This window comes from Natator depressus, chromosome 1 (assembly GCF_965152275.1).
Source record: "Natator depressus isolate rNatDep1 chromosome 1, rNatDep2.hap1, whole genome shotgun sequence".
Classification (NCBI taxonomy): Eukaryota; Metazoa; Chordata; order Testudines; family Cheloniidae; genus Natator; species Natator depressus.
This window is the reverse complement of record NC_134234.1, coordinates 342,553,597-342,569,440: the sequence shown is the minus strand read 5'-3', so window position 1 is coordinate 342,569,440 and position 15,844 is coordinate 342,553,597. Positions and strand designations below refer to the sequence as shown.

General features: G+C 42.4%; 1 protein-coding gene across 2 annotated transcripts in view; it reads right to left on the bottom strand.

Moving 5' to 3' along the window:
* Positions 1–15,844, bottom strand: part of UBE2H (ubiquitin conjugating enzyme E2 H) — a 73,223-nt gene that overhangs the window by 40,458 nt on the left and 16,921 nt on the right. For both annotated transcript variants that reach the window (XR_012637634.1, XM_074942735.1), the window contains exons 2-3: positions 1,511–1,587; positions 582–656 (exon numbers count right to left, since the gene is read on the bottom strand). Coding sequence is in view for 1 of the 2 variants with exons in the window: in XM_074942735.1 (XP_074798836.1) it covers positions 582–656; positions 1,511–1,587 (152 nt within the window). In the remaining variant the exon portion in view is untranslated. The remainder of the gene's footprint in view (positions 1–581; positions 657–1,510; positions 1,588–15,844) is intronic.

Sequence of the window (15,844 nt, the reverse complement as noted above, 5' to 3'; positions counted from 1 at the left end):
TCAGCTTCTGCATTTCAGGCCTCCAAATCATGCTCCTGGAAAGAAGGTCACCGACAGCCTACTTCTGAATCTGAGGTCAATCCAAGAATGCACATTATAGCATAAAAGAGCACACAGACCATAGGGCACATTAATGAATAATGCTATCTACATACCTGTGAGTGAACCCCACTGCATGCACTGTAAGCATCTGAGCTTCTCAAACATTAATTTATCTTTACAATCCTGTGGGATAGGAAAGTATCCCCATTTTTACAGATGGGGAACTGAGATGGTAACTTGCCCAATGTCACAGGAAAGTCTGTAGCTCAGTCAGGGACTGAATCCAGACTTCCTGAATCCCAGTCCAGTAATTTAAGTACAAGACCATCCTTCTATACTTTAATGTTAATATTATGCTTTAACATTAAGGTTCTCAGAAACCTGCAGAAGGTCTCTGACTTCAGTAAAGTCTCTACATAAAAATCAGTGAAAAATTACAGCAATTGCTAGTATCTCTTAATTTGTGAAAATGCTACAAAATAGTTCTCTCTACTACCTGAGCAACAAGATAGATTTAGGTTGCAAGTGATGACTGTTACCTATAGATGGGGATTTGAAAGGGTATTTATCAGGAAGGTCCACTCTAACTTTCCACACTCCACCTTCATATGGTGCTGCAATCAGAGAAAAATGCAGGTGTTAGACATACTGCAGAACTCTGCCTAGAAGAAAAGCACAATGGCATTAAGTAAAAAAAGACCTGGAAAAATAATTACCATTTAGAATAAGCCCTCATGTCAAACCTCCTTTCTTTGACAGAGCACAGATAGAAAGCCCTATAGTAATGGCCATTCCCCTAAGACGTGAAGGGCACTGGTCTATACTGGGGCTCTGATTTTAACTAATACTACATTAGTTTTCAGCACAAAGGGCCCAGAGTCTTATTCAGACCACAAAAGTTAGAATAATCTACTTACCCTGAGAGGCATTACTAATTTAAGACACAGAGATCCAGCAAGAGAGCGAATTCTTTTGGAAAAAAAAAAATCTATCTTGGCCTTCAATCTTGTTTACAAGCACTTTATAAAATTCAACTGACAGGCCAGATTTTCCAAGGTGCCAAGCCCCACGAGTGGTTCCACTCAAGACCTTTGAAATTTAAGCTCTATTTTAAGATAATGCTGTGGCTTTGCACATCACTCAAAAACTACCAACCTGTCATTCAGCTATGAGAGAGGATGATGTTCACCCAATATTAAGGTTTGAAATTCTGCTCTCATCCCCATCTTCCCCTATTGTCAGCTGGGAGAAATCGGACAGGTTTTGGTCAAGATGCAACCTAAGTGCAATGGCATCCCTTGACCCCTTGCTCCAACTTGCAGTTTCCAGATTTTCTGGGTGCTCCCAGTTACTACATATGGACAACTGATGTAGTACTTGGCCATTTGCTTCTGTTTTTCCTAAAACCATCATGAAATGTTTTAACTATAAAAAAGGCATCATTATGAGGCACAGAACATATACTTACTTCCTTGTGGTCCATAAAACTTCACTACAAATTCATTGAGTCCTCCTAGGATTGTGACTTCATGTTTGCTCTCAATACTGATGTATTAAGTAAAGGAAAATGTTAAGTCTAGATGACAACATGGTAACTCAAATAGTCATGATCCTTACTGGAAACCTGGCACACTGAACAGTCTAAAACTTAATATTCAGAATATCTTTACCAGTGGTTCTCAACTCACGGCCCAATCAGCACACAGCTGCGGCCCAGGTGACATCCTCAGGGCCATGCAGTTAGTATGGGATGTGGCCCACAATGGTAAGTAGGTTGAGAACCACTGATCTTTACAGACATGAAATTTAATATCCTTGAAATATATCTGAATAATCCAATTATTAACGGACATTAGTTCCACAAGTGTTAAAGGGAGTTCCCTGCCTCCACCCCTCAATCCATGTTAAGTAGAACAAAGTAGCCTTCCTTTAACTTCTCTTTAACTTTGCGGTGGGAACAGTGTTCAGAACTTAAAAACTCCAGGAAGCTCTCTCTGAGTTGGGGAGGAGAGGGATGGACCATTGCTATCTGTTTCCTCAAGAATCTATGCTTTCATTAAAAACTGAACTCTTTGTTGGCACCACCTTAGTGACTGGTATGCAGCTGAGCAGGGGAATTAAAATTTAGAAACAATGGTAGCTGAAACCTTGATTGCACTTGCTCACACTGAAGTCACTGAACCATAGGAGCACCATCCTTGATGGGGTGAGGGCCTGGTTTAAAGACAACCCTCTTCCCCTCAAATGCATTGGGGCAACATCCACTAAACAGGAAGAGTGCAACTTTTCTTGCCAATCACATTTTAGTTTCTAAATTGGTATTAACTGTTTATACTTTTAAGCAGAATTTTTCCCATGTCTCTTCCATGACAATGGCAAGTCCTGGTGTGTTCAATTCTATTTGGCTGCCTTTAATTCTGTCAGATGGCCTCCCACTGAAAGAATGCAAATTATGGCAATCTAATGTTAATTTGATTTGCAATGCCAAAAAACCTAGAGGTCTCTAGAGAGATGGTAAAGGGGCCGATTATGATGTGCTGGTACAACACTAAAGAGAACTATTTTTAAACATTAAGTTACATTAACTTACAAAAAATCAAAGCAGCCAGTGCTTTGTGGAGAAGGGAATACAGCACTGAAAGGCAAAAAGCTTTGGATTCAGTAACAAGTTAAAACAATTAACAGTGATGTTTCAGTCTCCTAGTTTGCTGAAGTATTCCAATATAAAGCAGTGTTAATGGATCATGAATATGACCCAACAGGAATTGCTTTTAATCACTAATTTTAATACATGAGTTATGAGGGAGGCATCAGGAGAATTAACAGTAAGGGAACCCAACTTCTACTCCCATATGAACTTCAGTTAGTTACTTACGTACCTTAAGTATATCCCCTATTTTACAAATGGGGAACCACCATTGCAAAGCTCTTTGAAAGCCTCTGATGAGAGGAGCTAAGCACTATAAGGGTCAAAACATTCCTTCAGACTAAAAGGAATGCATGACAGAGAGAATTTCCATTTTCACAAGTGAGATGCTTCAGGCTGTCCTCCTAGAGTTCCCAGCACCACCAATACACAGGAAACTTCTCTACTCAACAGTATGCTAAAACAAATATTTATGCTGGCACCTTTTCATCTTCAAGGCACTGTGCAAAAAATCCTCCATACATCCCGGTGACATAAGTAAACCCATTTTATTGATGGGTTCAAATCAAGTTAGAAAACTTACCAACAGCTACTGAGTGACAAAGAGAACTAGAACTAGGGACTTCCCAAGCTCCCAGCTCACTGCTCTATCCACCAGACCACACGCTGTGAAGTCTATTTACTTCGGAACAGTCACCCTCAGCATCAAAAATATTCTATTAAGAGTTGATCTTGTAACCGGAAGTGTTAAGTCAAAATCTTTAAAGGACTGTTAGGGCAGGAGGGAAACATTGTTTTCAGATGGCACCTGAAAAGTCAGAGTGGTAAACAACATAGGCCAAGTCTTGTAATGGCTCCTGTGATAAAGTAGCAGGAAGATCATCACTTTGGATAGCTAATATTGCTATCTCACCAGCTCAGAAAGGCTGGCATGAAAAGTTCTGATAGCAAGCTAACAAGAATTCATATTAAGGGACAACTGTCGATCTTACTACACTGTCAAAGTGGAGCCATAACTCAAAATCCCCCCAAGTGTAGCATCACTAAGGAGAAATCTATTCAGATACAGAACAAAACATAAATCATGTTGAGAAGGACCACAAGGTACTGTACCAGACAGGACTGTGTCCCTAAGGGGTGATCAATCGTTCCAGAGAAAATTCAACTATAGCTAAAACACCAGATCTGATGAGTGAAGAATTCAGACTCTGACCTAATTATTTGCTTTCAGACATCTTTCCATGGCCTTAACACCAAATCTTAAATGAGAAGACAGTTCCAAAGGCTCCAACAAGTGAATGGTTGCCTCAGATTCAAGAACATCCTGCCACTTTTGGGACCTGTAGGATCCCAAGGAGTCCATCTGTGCCAAGGCACAATCAGAACCAACCTGCTGGGGAATAGTTCCTGCTGCTGGATCCTCAGCATGCCTGCCTATGTTGCCTCATTTTCAGAGCCACTGAAGGAATGTTTTGAGCCTCTCAAACACTGAACAGCTCAACCTGCAGAAATAGGATCCTATGACTTTGGATCCATCTCAAGACAAATCTAAATATGTCCTCATATCTGTCAGTGAAGGATCTAAGACATTAATTCAAGGATTTCTCACAGTCTTGTGATGCCATATACTTTGAATCAAACCTGTGACATCTCTTTCAGCAGAGCGCCCAGGAGTACTCAAGGCTTACTCTGTAAACAGACCTTGAGTCCAACTACATTTTCATCAGACATTGGGTATAAAATCTGCACAGAAAGCAATCTTGTTGAGTGCCAATTTTTCAAGCACATAAGAACATAAAAATAGCCATACTGTGTCAGACCACTGGTCTCGATAGCCCAGAATCCTGTCTTCTCTCAGTGGCCAATCCCAGGTGCTTCAGAGGGAACAATCAGAACAGGCAATTACTGAGTGATCCAACCCCTGTTGTCTACTCCCAGCTTCTGACAGTGAGAGGCTATGGATACCCAGAGCATGGGGTTGTGTCCCTGATCATCTTGGCTAATAGCCATTGACGGACCTATTCTCCATGAACGTGTCATTCTTTGAGCCCCATTATAGTTCTGACCTTTACAACATCCCCTGGCAATGAGTTCCACAGGTTGCTGTGCATTGTGTGAAGAAGTACTTCCTTTTGTTTGTTTTAAACCTGCTGCCTATTAATTTCATTGGGTGACCCCTGGTGGTTGTGTTATGTGGAGGATAAACAACACTTTCTTATTCATATTCTCCACACCATTGACCATGGAGGACTCTTGTCTGAAAGTGGACAGTTTATGGGGCAAACCCACCAACTCTTAGACCTAATTTCCTGCTCCATGTCCATTTGTACAGACAAGTTAGCCTCTCACAGTTTGTATGGTAACTTCCAACTTATCTGTATGCATATGTGTGTATATATATATGTTCCATTCTATGCATCTGATGAAGTGGGCTGTAGCCCACGAAAGCTTATGCGCTAATAAATTTGTTAGTCTCTAAGGTGCCACAAGTACTCCAGTTCTTTTTGCGGATACAGACTAAACACGGCTGCTACTCTGAAAAAAGAACCAACATTGATTTAGTCTCTATATAGCTAAAACTTGCCAAATCCTAACAATAGTCAGACCCAGGGAGAGAGCTCAGAGCACCAGAAAGAGAAATAAGAAATGATTAGAGGCTTTTTACATTCTTTGTTCCAGAATATTGACTAAGGGTTATACTACTTTGAAGTGTTTTCTTGGCCTGCATAGCAGGGCACACAACCCCTACAATGGGGATCTGCAAAGGAAGCATCATGAGTCTCCTATTTCACTAAGTACCTAACTTGTAACACATCAGACATCCTACAAGGCTTAAAAATGAAAACTGTTCAAGAGACCTGAGTTTATTTTGTTTCCACTAGCCGCAGAGATCTTTTTGCCCTTGCTGGTTTCAGGGTCTTTATCTAAAGATAAGAATTTTACTTTGTCATATTCAGTTAGTAAAAAGTCAGCAGGCTTATCTACACTTACATTTTATAGCGCTCTAACTTGTTAGCTCAGGGGTGTGAAAAATCACCCCCCTGAGCACAGCAAATCTGAGCGCTTTAAAGTGCTAGTGTAGACAAGCTCCAAGAGCTGGGAGCCGCGCACTCGGAGCTAATCCCCTTGTGGAGGTGGATTACCAGGAGTGCTGGGAGAGCTCTCCCCCAGCGCTCGCTTGTGACCACATTCGCAGCGCTGCTGCAGGAGCATTCCCGTGACAGCACTTTGAAGTTTCCAGTGTAGCCATGCCCAGCAGAAAGTACCAAAAGCCTAGATGCAGTTCAGGTTTGTTTGTAATGGATAAGAGGCTCAAAAGTTTTAGTTCAAGACTGAGAAAAGTGAAGAGGAGACTAAGTCCTGAAGATAATTATCCTTGTCTGAGATACTTGAGAATTTTAACAATTTGAAGTGTTGAAAAAGTTTAATTGACAATCTGGAAAATAAACCTCATTTAGAAATATCAGCTATGAAGAGATTGCTAAAGAGGGAAACAGGGAGGGGATTTTTGTTGCAACTGGTTACAAACTCCTGTACAGTGAGTCAGAGCATGACATAAGTGCCAGGGCCAACTGAGGGTTTTTTTGTTTTTGGTTTTTTTAATTATAGACAGAGAGAGGTGTGTGATAGCATTACAGTAACACAGACTTCGAATCAAAATCAAGGTTCTATTGTTCAGGGTGCTGTACAGTCAAAGACAGTTCCTGGCCTGAAGAGACAATACATTCGGAATGCTGAAACATCTCAAACTGGCAAAAGTCTGAATTCAGTTTTGGAGTTCCAGTCTCTCCCTGGCAGTCCACCTCATTACTGTTGGAACTTTAAGGATCACCCCCGCCCCGCCATTCCTTACATATATTTTCAAGAACCTTTGTGCAACTGCTGTTGTCCCAGTGGAAGACAGCTGGACGGATGACAGGTGTTTACATTTGGGAGGACTACAATGAACATACCACTCAGCTTACTTTTTAAAGAGATCAGTAGGACCCCTCAGCTATTTAAGGCATAAGTCTCCATATTTAACAATGGAGGATACTTTCAGATGAGATTAGTGTTTATATGGTACTTTTCATTTGCAAAAAGCATTACAAGTGATAAGCACTGTGAAAGGCCAGCCACCTCAAGAAAGGCCAGCCACACTGCTGTTTCTGGTGCAGGAACCAGTGCTCAGCAAAACAGGAATTCACACCTCTTTTGATGCCATTAGGAGTATGCATACAAAATTTTGCCACATGATTACTGTTCTCACTTTAAAAAAAAAATTCACTTTTTTTGAAGTGACCAACAAAGAAAAACCAATGAGTTTTGCTCTGAGGGATACAAGCCGAAAGGTTTTGTCTAAAAAGTTTGTTTTTAAACCCTAAATATCAAGAATATGAAGTCTTACCCTCTCTTACTAAAATATTTCCCTTTAATCAATCATATTTCACTTCCTTTATGCTTGTGACGTTACAATCCTACTGGTGTTCAAGGAAAAACCACCCCAAAACAAAAAAAAACCAAACAAACAAAAACCAGGATAGTCAGAATTTGAGCTTCTAACTTTAAAGTTTTTTTCCCTTATGCTTTTTACCATTTCACATAGCAGCAAGGGACAACACATTTTGTTTCCTTTGTAAGTCATCTTTAAATTTCCATTCTAGACAAATTCCCCAAGATCTAGGGTAAAAAATTAAGATTGACAGGTTTTTCCCTGCATCTAATGACTCCCAGCCTCCAGTTTTCAGCATTTTGTTTCTTGAAACCAAATCAAAGAACTTTGATACTACAAATATGCCAAACATTTGCCAAGTACTCTGAGCCCTAACTACCACAACTCCTGACCTATCCACTTAGTCATCTGCTCTGTACCAACCCATAGAGGTGGTGGAAGGATCTACCAGAACATTGCTAAGGTGATAGTTCACTCTAAAAAGATTCACACACCACTTATATTCATAGATTCCAAGGCCACAAGGGACCACTGTGATCATCTAGTCCAATGGCTCTCAAACTTTTGTACTGGTGACCCCTTTCACATAGCAAGCTTCTGAGTGCGACCCCCCTTACAAATTAAGAACACTTTTTTATATATTTAACACCATTATAAATGCTGGAAGCAAAGTGGGGTTTGGGGTGGAGGTTGACAGCTCACGACCCCCCATGTAATAACCTTGTGGCCCCCTGAGGGGTCCTAACCCCCAGTTTAAGAACCCCTGATCTAGTCTGACCTTCTGTATAAGACAGGCCATAGAACTTCCCCAAAATTCCTGTTTGAACAAGGACAGATTTTTTAAAAAGCATAACAATTGCCAGTGAGGACACAACTCATATCTACTATAACAAGGCATCAGCCATGAAAGGAGAAGTTCCACTATTTATATAAAGAATTGTGTTTCAGTTTCAAGGTAGAATCTTTTCCATATGTACACTTCCTTCCATATGGTATCTGTTTCATGGAAGGTTAAAATTTGGGGGTGGGGGGTGTTACAGACAACTGAACAGAACTGGGCATGTCCATTAAATAATATATGAACAGAGCAACAGAGATCTAGCAAACATTCCTATATTCTATTGCCAAGCCAGGAAAGGGGGATCACCGAGATCAGGAGTGAAGGGTGAAGTTTAATCATAAATTGTCCCTCTTTCCATTGGACAAGGTCCCTGCATTGAAAACTTCTATGCCAGACTTCAGCCTGATTAGTTTGGAAATCAGGCAAGGATTGTTTTATTGAGACTACAGCTCATTCTGAACTACAGAATAATCCTTCCATATGCCCCTTTTGAATGACAACCTTAAAATGGGAAATATCATCCCAAGAGCAAAGCACAGAGCAACCAGAAGCCCTGTCACAGGGTTACCAACCAAACAGAGAAGTATGATTACACTATGGAACTGAACAGGTATCAAACATGACCCTGTTGGTGTGGCCAGGGTCTTCAAAAGGAAGAGATCTCTTCTCTACTCAAACTCTCCCCCATCTGGCATTCTTTGACGAGCTGGTTTGGGAGTTGTAACTGATTTTCATTTGACCCATGTGTGTTACAGCAGTGATCTCCAACCTTTTTACACCCAAGATCAACTTTTTGAATTTAAGGGCAACCCAGGATCTACCCCGCCTTTTCCCTGAGGCCCCACCCCTTCCCTGAGACCAGGCCTCGCTCACTCCATTCCCCCTCTCTCTCCATTGCTCGCTCTCCCACACCCTCACTCACTTTCACTGGGCCGGGGCAGAGTGTTGGGGTGCAGGAGGGGATACAGGGTGCAGGCTCTGGGAAGAGGCTCAGGGCTGGGGTGCAAGAGGGGACCTCAGCGCTGGGGTGCAACCTCCTGCCAGGCAACACTTACCTCCGGTGGCTCCAGGTTGGTGGTGTAGCGTGGCTGCCGCTAAGGCAGGCTCCCTGCCTGCCCTGGCCCCACGCTGCTCCCGGAAGGGGCCAACGTGCCCTTGTGGCCCCTGCGGGGGGAGTGGCAGAGGGTACGTGGCTCCACATGCTGCCCATCTCTGCAAGCGCTGCCCCAGCAGCTCCCATTGGCCTCAGCTCCGTGTCCCCGGCCAATGGGAGCTGTGGGGGTGGTGGTTGCAGGCAGGAGCAGCATGCGGAGGGAGACCCCTGCCCCCAGGGGCCACTTCTGAGAGCAGCGTGGGGCCGGGGCAGGCTGCCCCACTGGGCCACCGGAGATTGCTATCGACTGGGAGATCCTCTAGGATCGACTGGTTGGTGACCACTGAGTTACAGCTTTACAACTAGAAATTGGAGGGCAAAGCCAAACAGTAACACACAGCTTTCACAGCTAACATTTTGTATGGCATCTAATAACTAACATTTAGATGGAATCTAAATCATCAGCACTAGATGTTTTTAATAGCAAAGACTTTTATAGTCTTTCAGGACCTCCCCAAAACCCTCCCGCACCACATAAAACCAGCACAAGCAAGTTTCCCATGACCCCCTGCTGGTACCGTTACACCTCTTAACTAAGCACTATTCCCAAAAATGTGCCATATCCAAGGTAACACTGGCACACAACAAAGAGCAACTAGAATTGCAGCTCCATTAGAAACAGGAAGAGTTGAAATAAATGTGTCAGTATTTGCCAGAGGGAAGACATTCTTCAGCTCCCAGAAATCAAACAGAAGTTTAATTAGTTCATCCTGAGTCCCAACTAGCTTCCCTGACATGGTTAGAACTGGTAGAGTAGCTGGGACATCACAGGTTAGCCACGCGGGGGAACGTGGTTATGGTCTCACTTCGTAGCCAGATCCCAGCTTGCTTGTAACCATAGTAGAAACAGGGCCTAGATCAGTGGCCACCAACCTGTATATTGCGATCAGCTGGTCGATCCTGGAGCCTCTGCCAGTCGATCATGATCTCCAGCTGCTAAAAGTTCAGCGGTGCAGTGGGGCTAAGGCAGGCTCCCTTCCTGCCCTGGCCCCACGCCACTTCCAGAAACGGCCAGCATGCCCACACGGCCCCTGGGGAGAGGTCTCCGCACACTGCTCCTGCCTGCAAGCACCGCCCCCACAGCTCCCCTAGACCGGGAACAGGGAACTGCAGCCAATGGGAGCTGCGGGGACAGTGCTTGCAGGCAGGAGCAGCACGCAGAGCTATGTGCCCCACCCCTCCACAGGGGCTGCAGGGGTGTGTTGGCCACTTCCGGGAGCGGCATGGGACCAGGACAGGCAGGGAGCCTACCTTAGCCCTGCTGTGCCGCTGACTGGGAGCTACCTGAGGTAAGTGCCATCCATCAGGAGCCTGCACCTCAACTCCCCTCCCCCAGCCAGCACCCCAACACTTTTCCCCAGACCAGAGCCCCCTTCTGCACCCAAACTCCCTCCCAGAGCCTGCACCCCCTCCTGCCCCAACTGAGTAAGACTGAGTGAGGGTGGGGGAAGAGTGAGCGATGGAGGGAGGGGGGCATGGAGTGAGTGGGGCAGGGCTTCAGAGAAGAGATGGGGCAGATCCTGGGTTGCATTTAAATTCAAAAAGTGATCTTGTGCAGAAAATGTTGGAGACCACTGGCCTAGATGGTTATGCAAAAGCATCCTCTGAAGTGGGCAAAAAGGGATTTGGGACAGTGGAGTCATCTGCAGTTATTGAAAAGGGATCATTTTGGAAGGAAGTATAGGATGTTTTTGTATTATTGAGCTGACATTGGGGAATCCAGGAGAAGTCATCATCAGTAAAAGTTTGCTCTCATATCAGTAGGCAAAAACATTTGAACTATTATGGGACATACCAGAGCTATAGTTTTGCTATGCTGTTCATACAGGCCACCTTAGTCCTTTCACCTTGGTCAGGCTGCACTGCCAGACTGACCCATAGCAGCCACAAGAACCACAAAGTCACACCATACAATGTACTTGAGTTTGTTACATATAATGTTGAAAGTTAATTTGAAGGAAACAGAATTTACACCTAGAAGAAACCAAAGGCGGATCTGAAATTATTACAGACTAGCCCACCAGTAAACCGAGTTTAAAGGGCCATATAAACTGTCTCCAAACTGGATCATTAAACTCAATTTCCGGTGTTAAAGCATTTAACAAGTTAAACACAACATCTTTACCAAAGTGATTTTACACATTTCAATCTTTCCAATAAAGTGATAGTCAACTTAAAATTCACATTTGTAAAACAGTAGGTCAAACTTTTTAGATAAGTAACTGAACTGAAACTAACTGAAAGATTACGGAAAAATGGTCTTTCAATTTTATTTTTGCCATTGCCTCTGTTCATGAGCCCCTTCCCACACCCACAGCAACCCAGAAGACAGACATTAGAGAAGGAGAGATGAAAGTGTGATTGTAAAACCGCAAAATGTAGCCAGACAACCCAGGAAAAGATGTGGTACCTGAGACTATTTTTTAAATTGTTATAGGTCATTGCCAATTTGAAATCTAGTCAAAGTTCGCAAAAAAGGTCACCAGTTCAGTTTTTTTGGTCAGACAGGTGTGTGTGGTTTTTTTCTTTTAGAACAAACGCCTCTCTCTAAGGAACAGCCTGGAAACAATTTTTAGACTGCCTAAGACACACATATTTCTAAAATGTGGCCTCTTTCTGCTGGGAGGTTTTTCAAATTCTATGACAGTCGATTAATGTGTTCTCTGCCCTATGTAACCTACACACCCATTTACGAATTGTGATCAAGCCTAACAACCTCAACCATGACAACAGCTGAACAAGAGCTGAGATTAATACATTTTAGCTTACATTTGTTCTTGGATTGTCAACTCTTCGGGGCAAGGATATTCTGCGTCCACAACTAATCTATCGCGCTACATAAACAACTAACAGTTGAGCTATGACCAGAAGTCAGGGAATAATGCGGATTTCCCCCAGTGGAAAACCCCATCCCCAAAAAGTCATTTTGACTAGTATTTCTCCACAGAAAGTTTTGGGATTTCAACAAAGTCAAAATTTTTGGCTGAAAACTGAAAGTTTGAAACAAAGTATTTTTTCAACTTGGCTGACCAGCAGAGTCAGTTTGTTGAACCAAATAAAAACCTTGAAATTCAGGGCAGCATGGCATTAAACTGTATTCACCTATGTTGCCTCACGGGAGTTGCAATTCAGATGCCTCATGCTCCCATTCTTCCCTATGGGACAGGCTCCCTGGCTACACTGTCTCCCAAGACACATCACAACCTGCTCTCTTCGCGACTTGTTGCGGTGCATTGAGAGAGACAAGGAAGCTCTGCTTCAGAAATGCCTCGCTGCTCTACGTAAGACGTAACTTATGGTTTTGTATTACTGCTCAGAGTATCTGGGTACTTTCCATACAAAACAGAGACCTTGCTATTGTCAAGCAGACTTTTTGAAGTCTCTGGCCCATCTCGGTGTGAGGATAGGATATGGTCTGCATGCGTTTGTGCTGCAACAAAATGCTTCGCTGCTTGATTCAGAATTCCTGGACATGCTAGCCAAAGCCCAGACCCTGGTTTATCAGCATCACTCGGAAGCAACTTTATAACAAAAATCTTTAAGAACCTATTAGATTTTTCTATAGCATGATTATAGGAGATGGAAGACAACAAATTGCATGACAAAGAATTAAGTCAGCGATTAAAAAAAGTTCCCTTGACCTTAAGTAACCCTGTTGAAAAGTCAGTGCTTGGTTTAAATTAGCTTTTCCCATTGTGGCCATTAATGCCAAATTCGAAGTAATGCATTACGTACTACAAGAAATACGGATGTTAGCTTCAGGGTGGATCATATTCCAGGCACCTGCTAATTTCAGTTCCTTTCAAGCCACTTTGGTTGAACTACATTCTTTCAAAGCAAATTTGTTTCTGCTTCTCCTTGAATTTCGAAGACCATACTCATATAAGTTTTTTGTCTAAAGTTGAGCAAAACTGCACCCCAGTTTAACTGGTTCACTGACTGGTAATAAAGAAAATTATAACAAACACTGGTTTGGGGATGTCTGTCTCCCTTCTCCCCATTGCCAACACCCGTAGCTTATACAGATGACTAAGTAATTTGATATAGCAACTACACAGTAACTAAGCATTTTTGAACTTTATGTTCAGGATTTAAGAAAAGACTACATCCCTCCCCTAACAGTTACAGGGTCGTGCAAAAAGATTCTTAGATATTAATTTAGACCCTTTTTTGCTTCTTTATGGTGTATAAAGAAGTCCTGAAAGGCTTAAGAAATTTTCCTGCTTGCTCTTTAGCTTAAAAATGCCAGAAATGAAAAGTATGGTCTTTCCCTTGGTACTGTTGAAGGACATCTTGGGATGTCAGATGTTTATTGGAAACTCACAAATCTCACCTGGAGTTTTCCAGTCTTTAACAAAGATGTCCTTTCTTCAAAACATTCATTTGGCATCAAAGCTAAACAGGTGTTCCACAAAACTTCAAATACTGTCCCCAACACATTTAATTGCTCATCTTACAGCCTCTTATGTCACAATGTTGTAAGCTCTCTCCAGTCACCAGAGAATTCCTCAGTAGACAACACATGAATTTCTAATACAGAAACAGAACAAGAAACAACAGATTTGGGGATAAACAGGTATCAGGCCTTTTTTATACATCAGAGATGCAAGAGGGCACAAGCCCAATTTTTCTTTTTTGGTCACCTTTAACCCAAAACCCGATAAGAGTTCTGAAGAACTACTGTATATACTCGTTCATAAGCAGAGTATTTTTTGGTAAAAAATGACTCAAAGAGCGGGGGCTGGCTTATAAACCGGTCTACACCAAAATTTGATTTTAAACTCTGTGAAATCATTGAACTGAACATCTAATACACTGTCACTTTGTTTACCTGGAGCCCCTCACCTCCCAGTGGCCACGGTTTGCCGTTCCCAGACAATGGGAGCTGCAGGAAGTGCCACTGCAGATGCTCCAGGTAAACAAAACGTCCCGACCCGCCAGCGGCTTACCCTAACAGGCCAGGAGCCGAAGTTTGCCAACCTCTGAAATATAGGGTTGGCTTACGAAAGGGTCATACACTGTTTTTACTTAGCCATCTTGGGGGTGGGGTGGGGGGGTCAGCTTATAAACAAACCGGCTTATGATGGAGTATATATGGTATTTGATTTTATAATCCCACTGTATTTTGCTTTTGCTTTAAAAAGTATACATAAATTTGCTTGGTACCCTTTGCAGATAGACATCTCAGTTTTTAAAACCAAGCAAATGCAGACACTTATTACAAAGTGCTCTCGTCTGCTATCATTCTACACAGTAACTACACCCACCACTGCAACATATTCAATACCTTTCCAATAGACATTCTTAAATAGCTTTCGAGATGGGAAGTCTCAGCTGCTGCTAGCTGCAGACAGACAAGATTCACAAGATGAGAGCTTTTGCCCTTGTCTCATTTTCTCAATCAACTCAACCATCAGTATTTAAGGGTTTAATTTATAAGGATGCTTCTCTCATTCAGATTTCTGGTTTGTTACACCAACATCTGGTTTGAAAACTTAGGCCAAAAGTCAGAATGGCTTCTGTTTTACATATACTCCTGAGCAAACACTAATAGATGCAAGTTTTCAGGGTCACACACATGGTAGTGACACATCATTTCCTATCCACTGAGCTAAATATGGGCCCAAGAAAGCTATGCCATGTTTTCAGCTAATAGTCAAACCACCTGCAAGTAAAGAGTTCACTTGTTTATTCTCCCATGAGATTTTAGTAACTCAGTCTGGTGCTCTGACTATTTTTTCCATTAGCTATTCATCTTTTATCCAATCCATGTTGACAGATTTAGTAGCAAAGAGTTAAATATCAGGATACCTACTAAAGGCAAGTATTTAAAAAACACCTAACCAGCCTTTTGGAAAAATAAAATTAAAACAAATGCACAGGGATTGAACACTACAAGGCTTTTCCTAAAGAAGTTTTCATTATGACAAAAGGTCCACTGCAGTGTTTAAGAGGTAGTGATTTTAAACAAATGCTGACTCAGTCTCAAAGTGGGATTCCTTCAGTAACAATGGTCCCTACATTAGCTTACTACTGCAACAGAAGGACAACCTTCAGAGATTAAAATAATGTTGCCAAAGAAGAAAGCTAAAAAGTATTTTGGACTTTGTTTTTACAAGTTAATATGCCAGTGCAGAAATTTCACAAATCATTAACAGTGCCTAGTCAAATCTAAACAACGCTCACAGCATTGTCCAATGCTTTTCAGTGTGTAGTGTGTCTTAGCACCAGAATGAAAGCAGTATTGTGAGTATTCAACCTCTAATTCATACAATGGCATTTTACTTGCAGAGTAGATCATCACAAGCCAATAATTAAACAGCTGCACCCAGAACAAAGTTAGCAAGATGTTCGGTGTATGGCACAAACACTGCAGCTTTCCCTTTAGCCTTGACACTAAGCCTGCACAAATGATACTAAGTTTGAGACCTGACTATGTATCTCACAGCAAGGCAGAGGCTCCGTTTAAAAACTAAACTTGGCAATGCTGGAGGGAGCACGCTGCCTCGTGGGCAGTGGATGAGGAAAGCAATAGATATGTAGTATATCACATCATTCAATATGATCCTCAAACATTAGTGGAGCAGTACGGAGTGTTCTGAAAGGGAATCCCATAACCTCATTTGGTTGTTTGCTGCTGTTCCATCTGAAAGACATCACACTGGGCCTTGTGAATGAACTGAGGGGGGAGAAATTGATGACGGTCTCGAGACTGCCATGGAGAAAGTT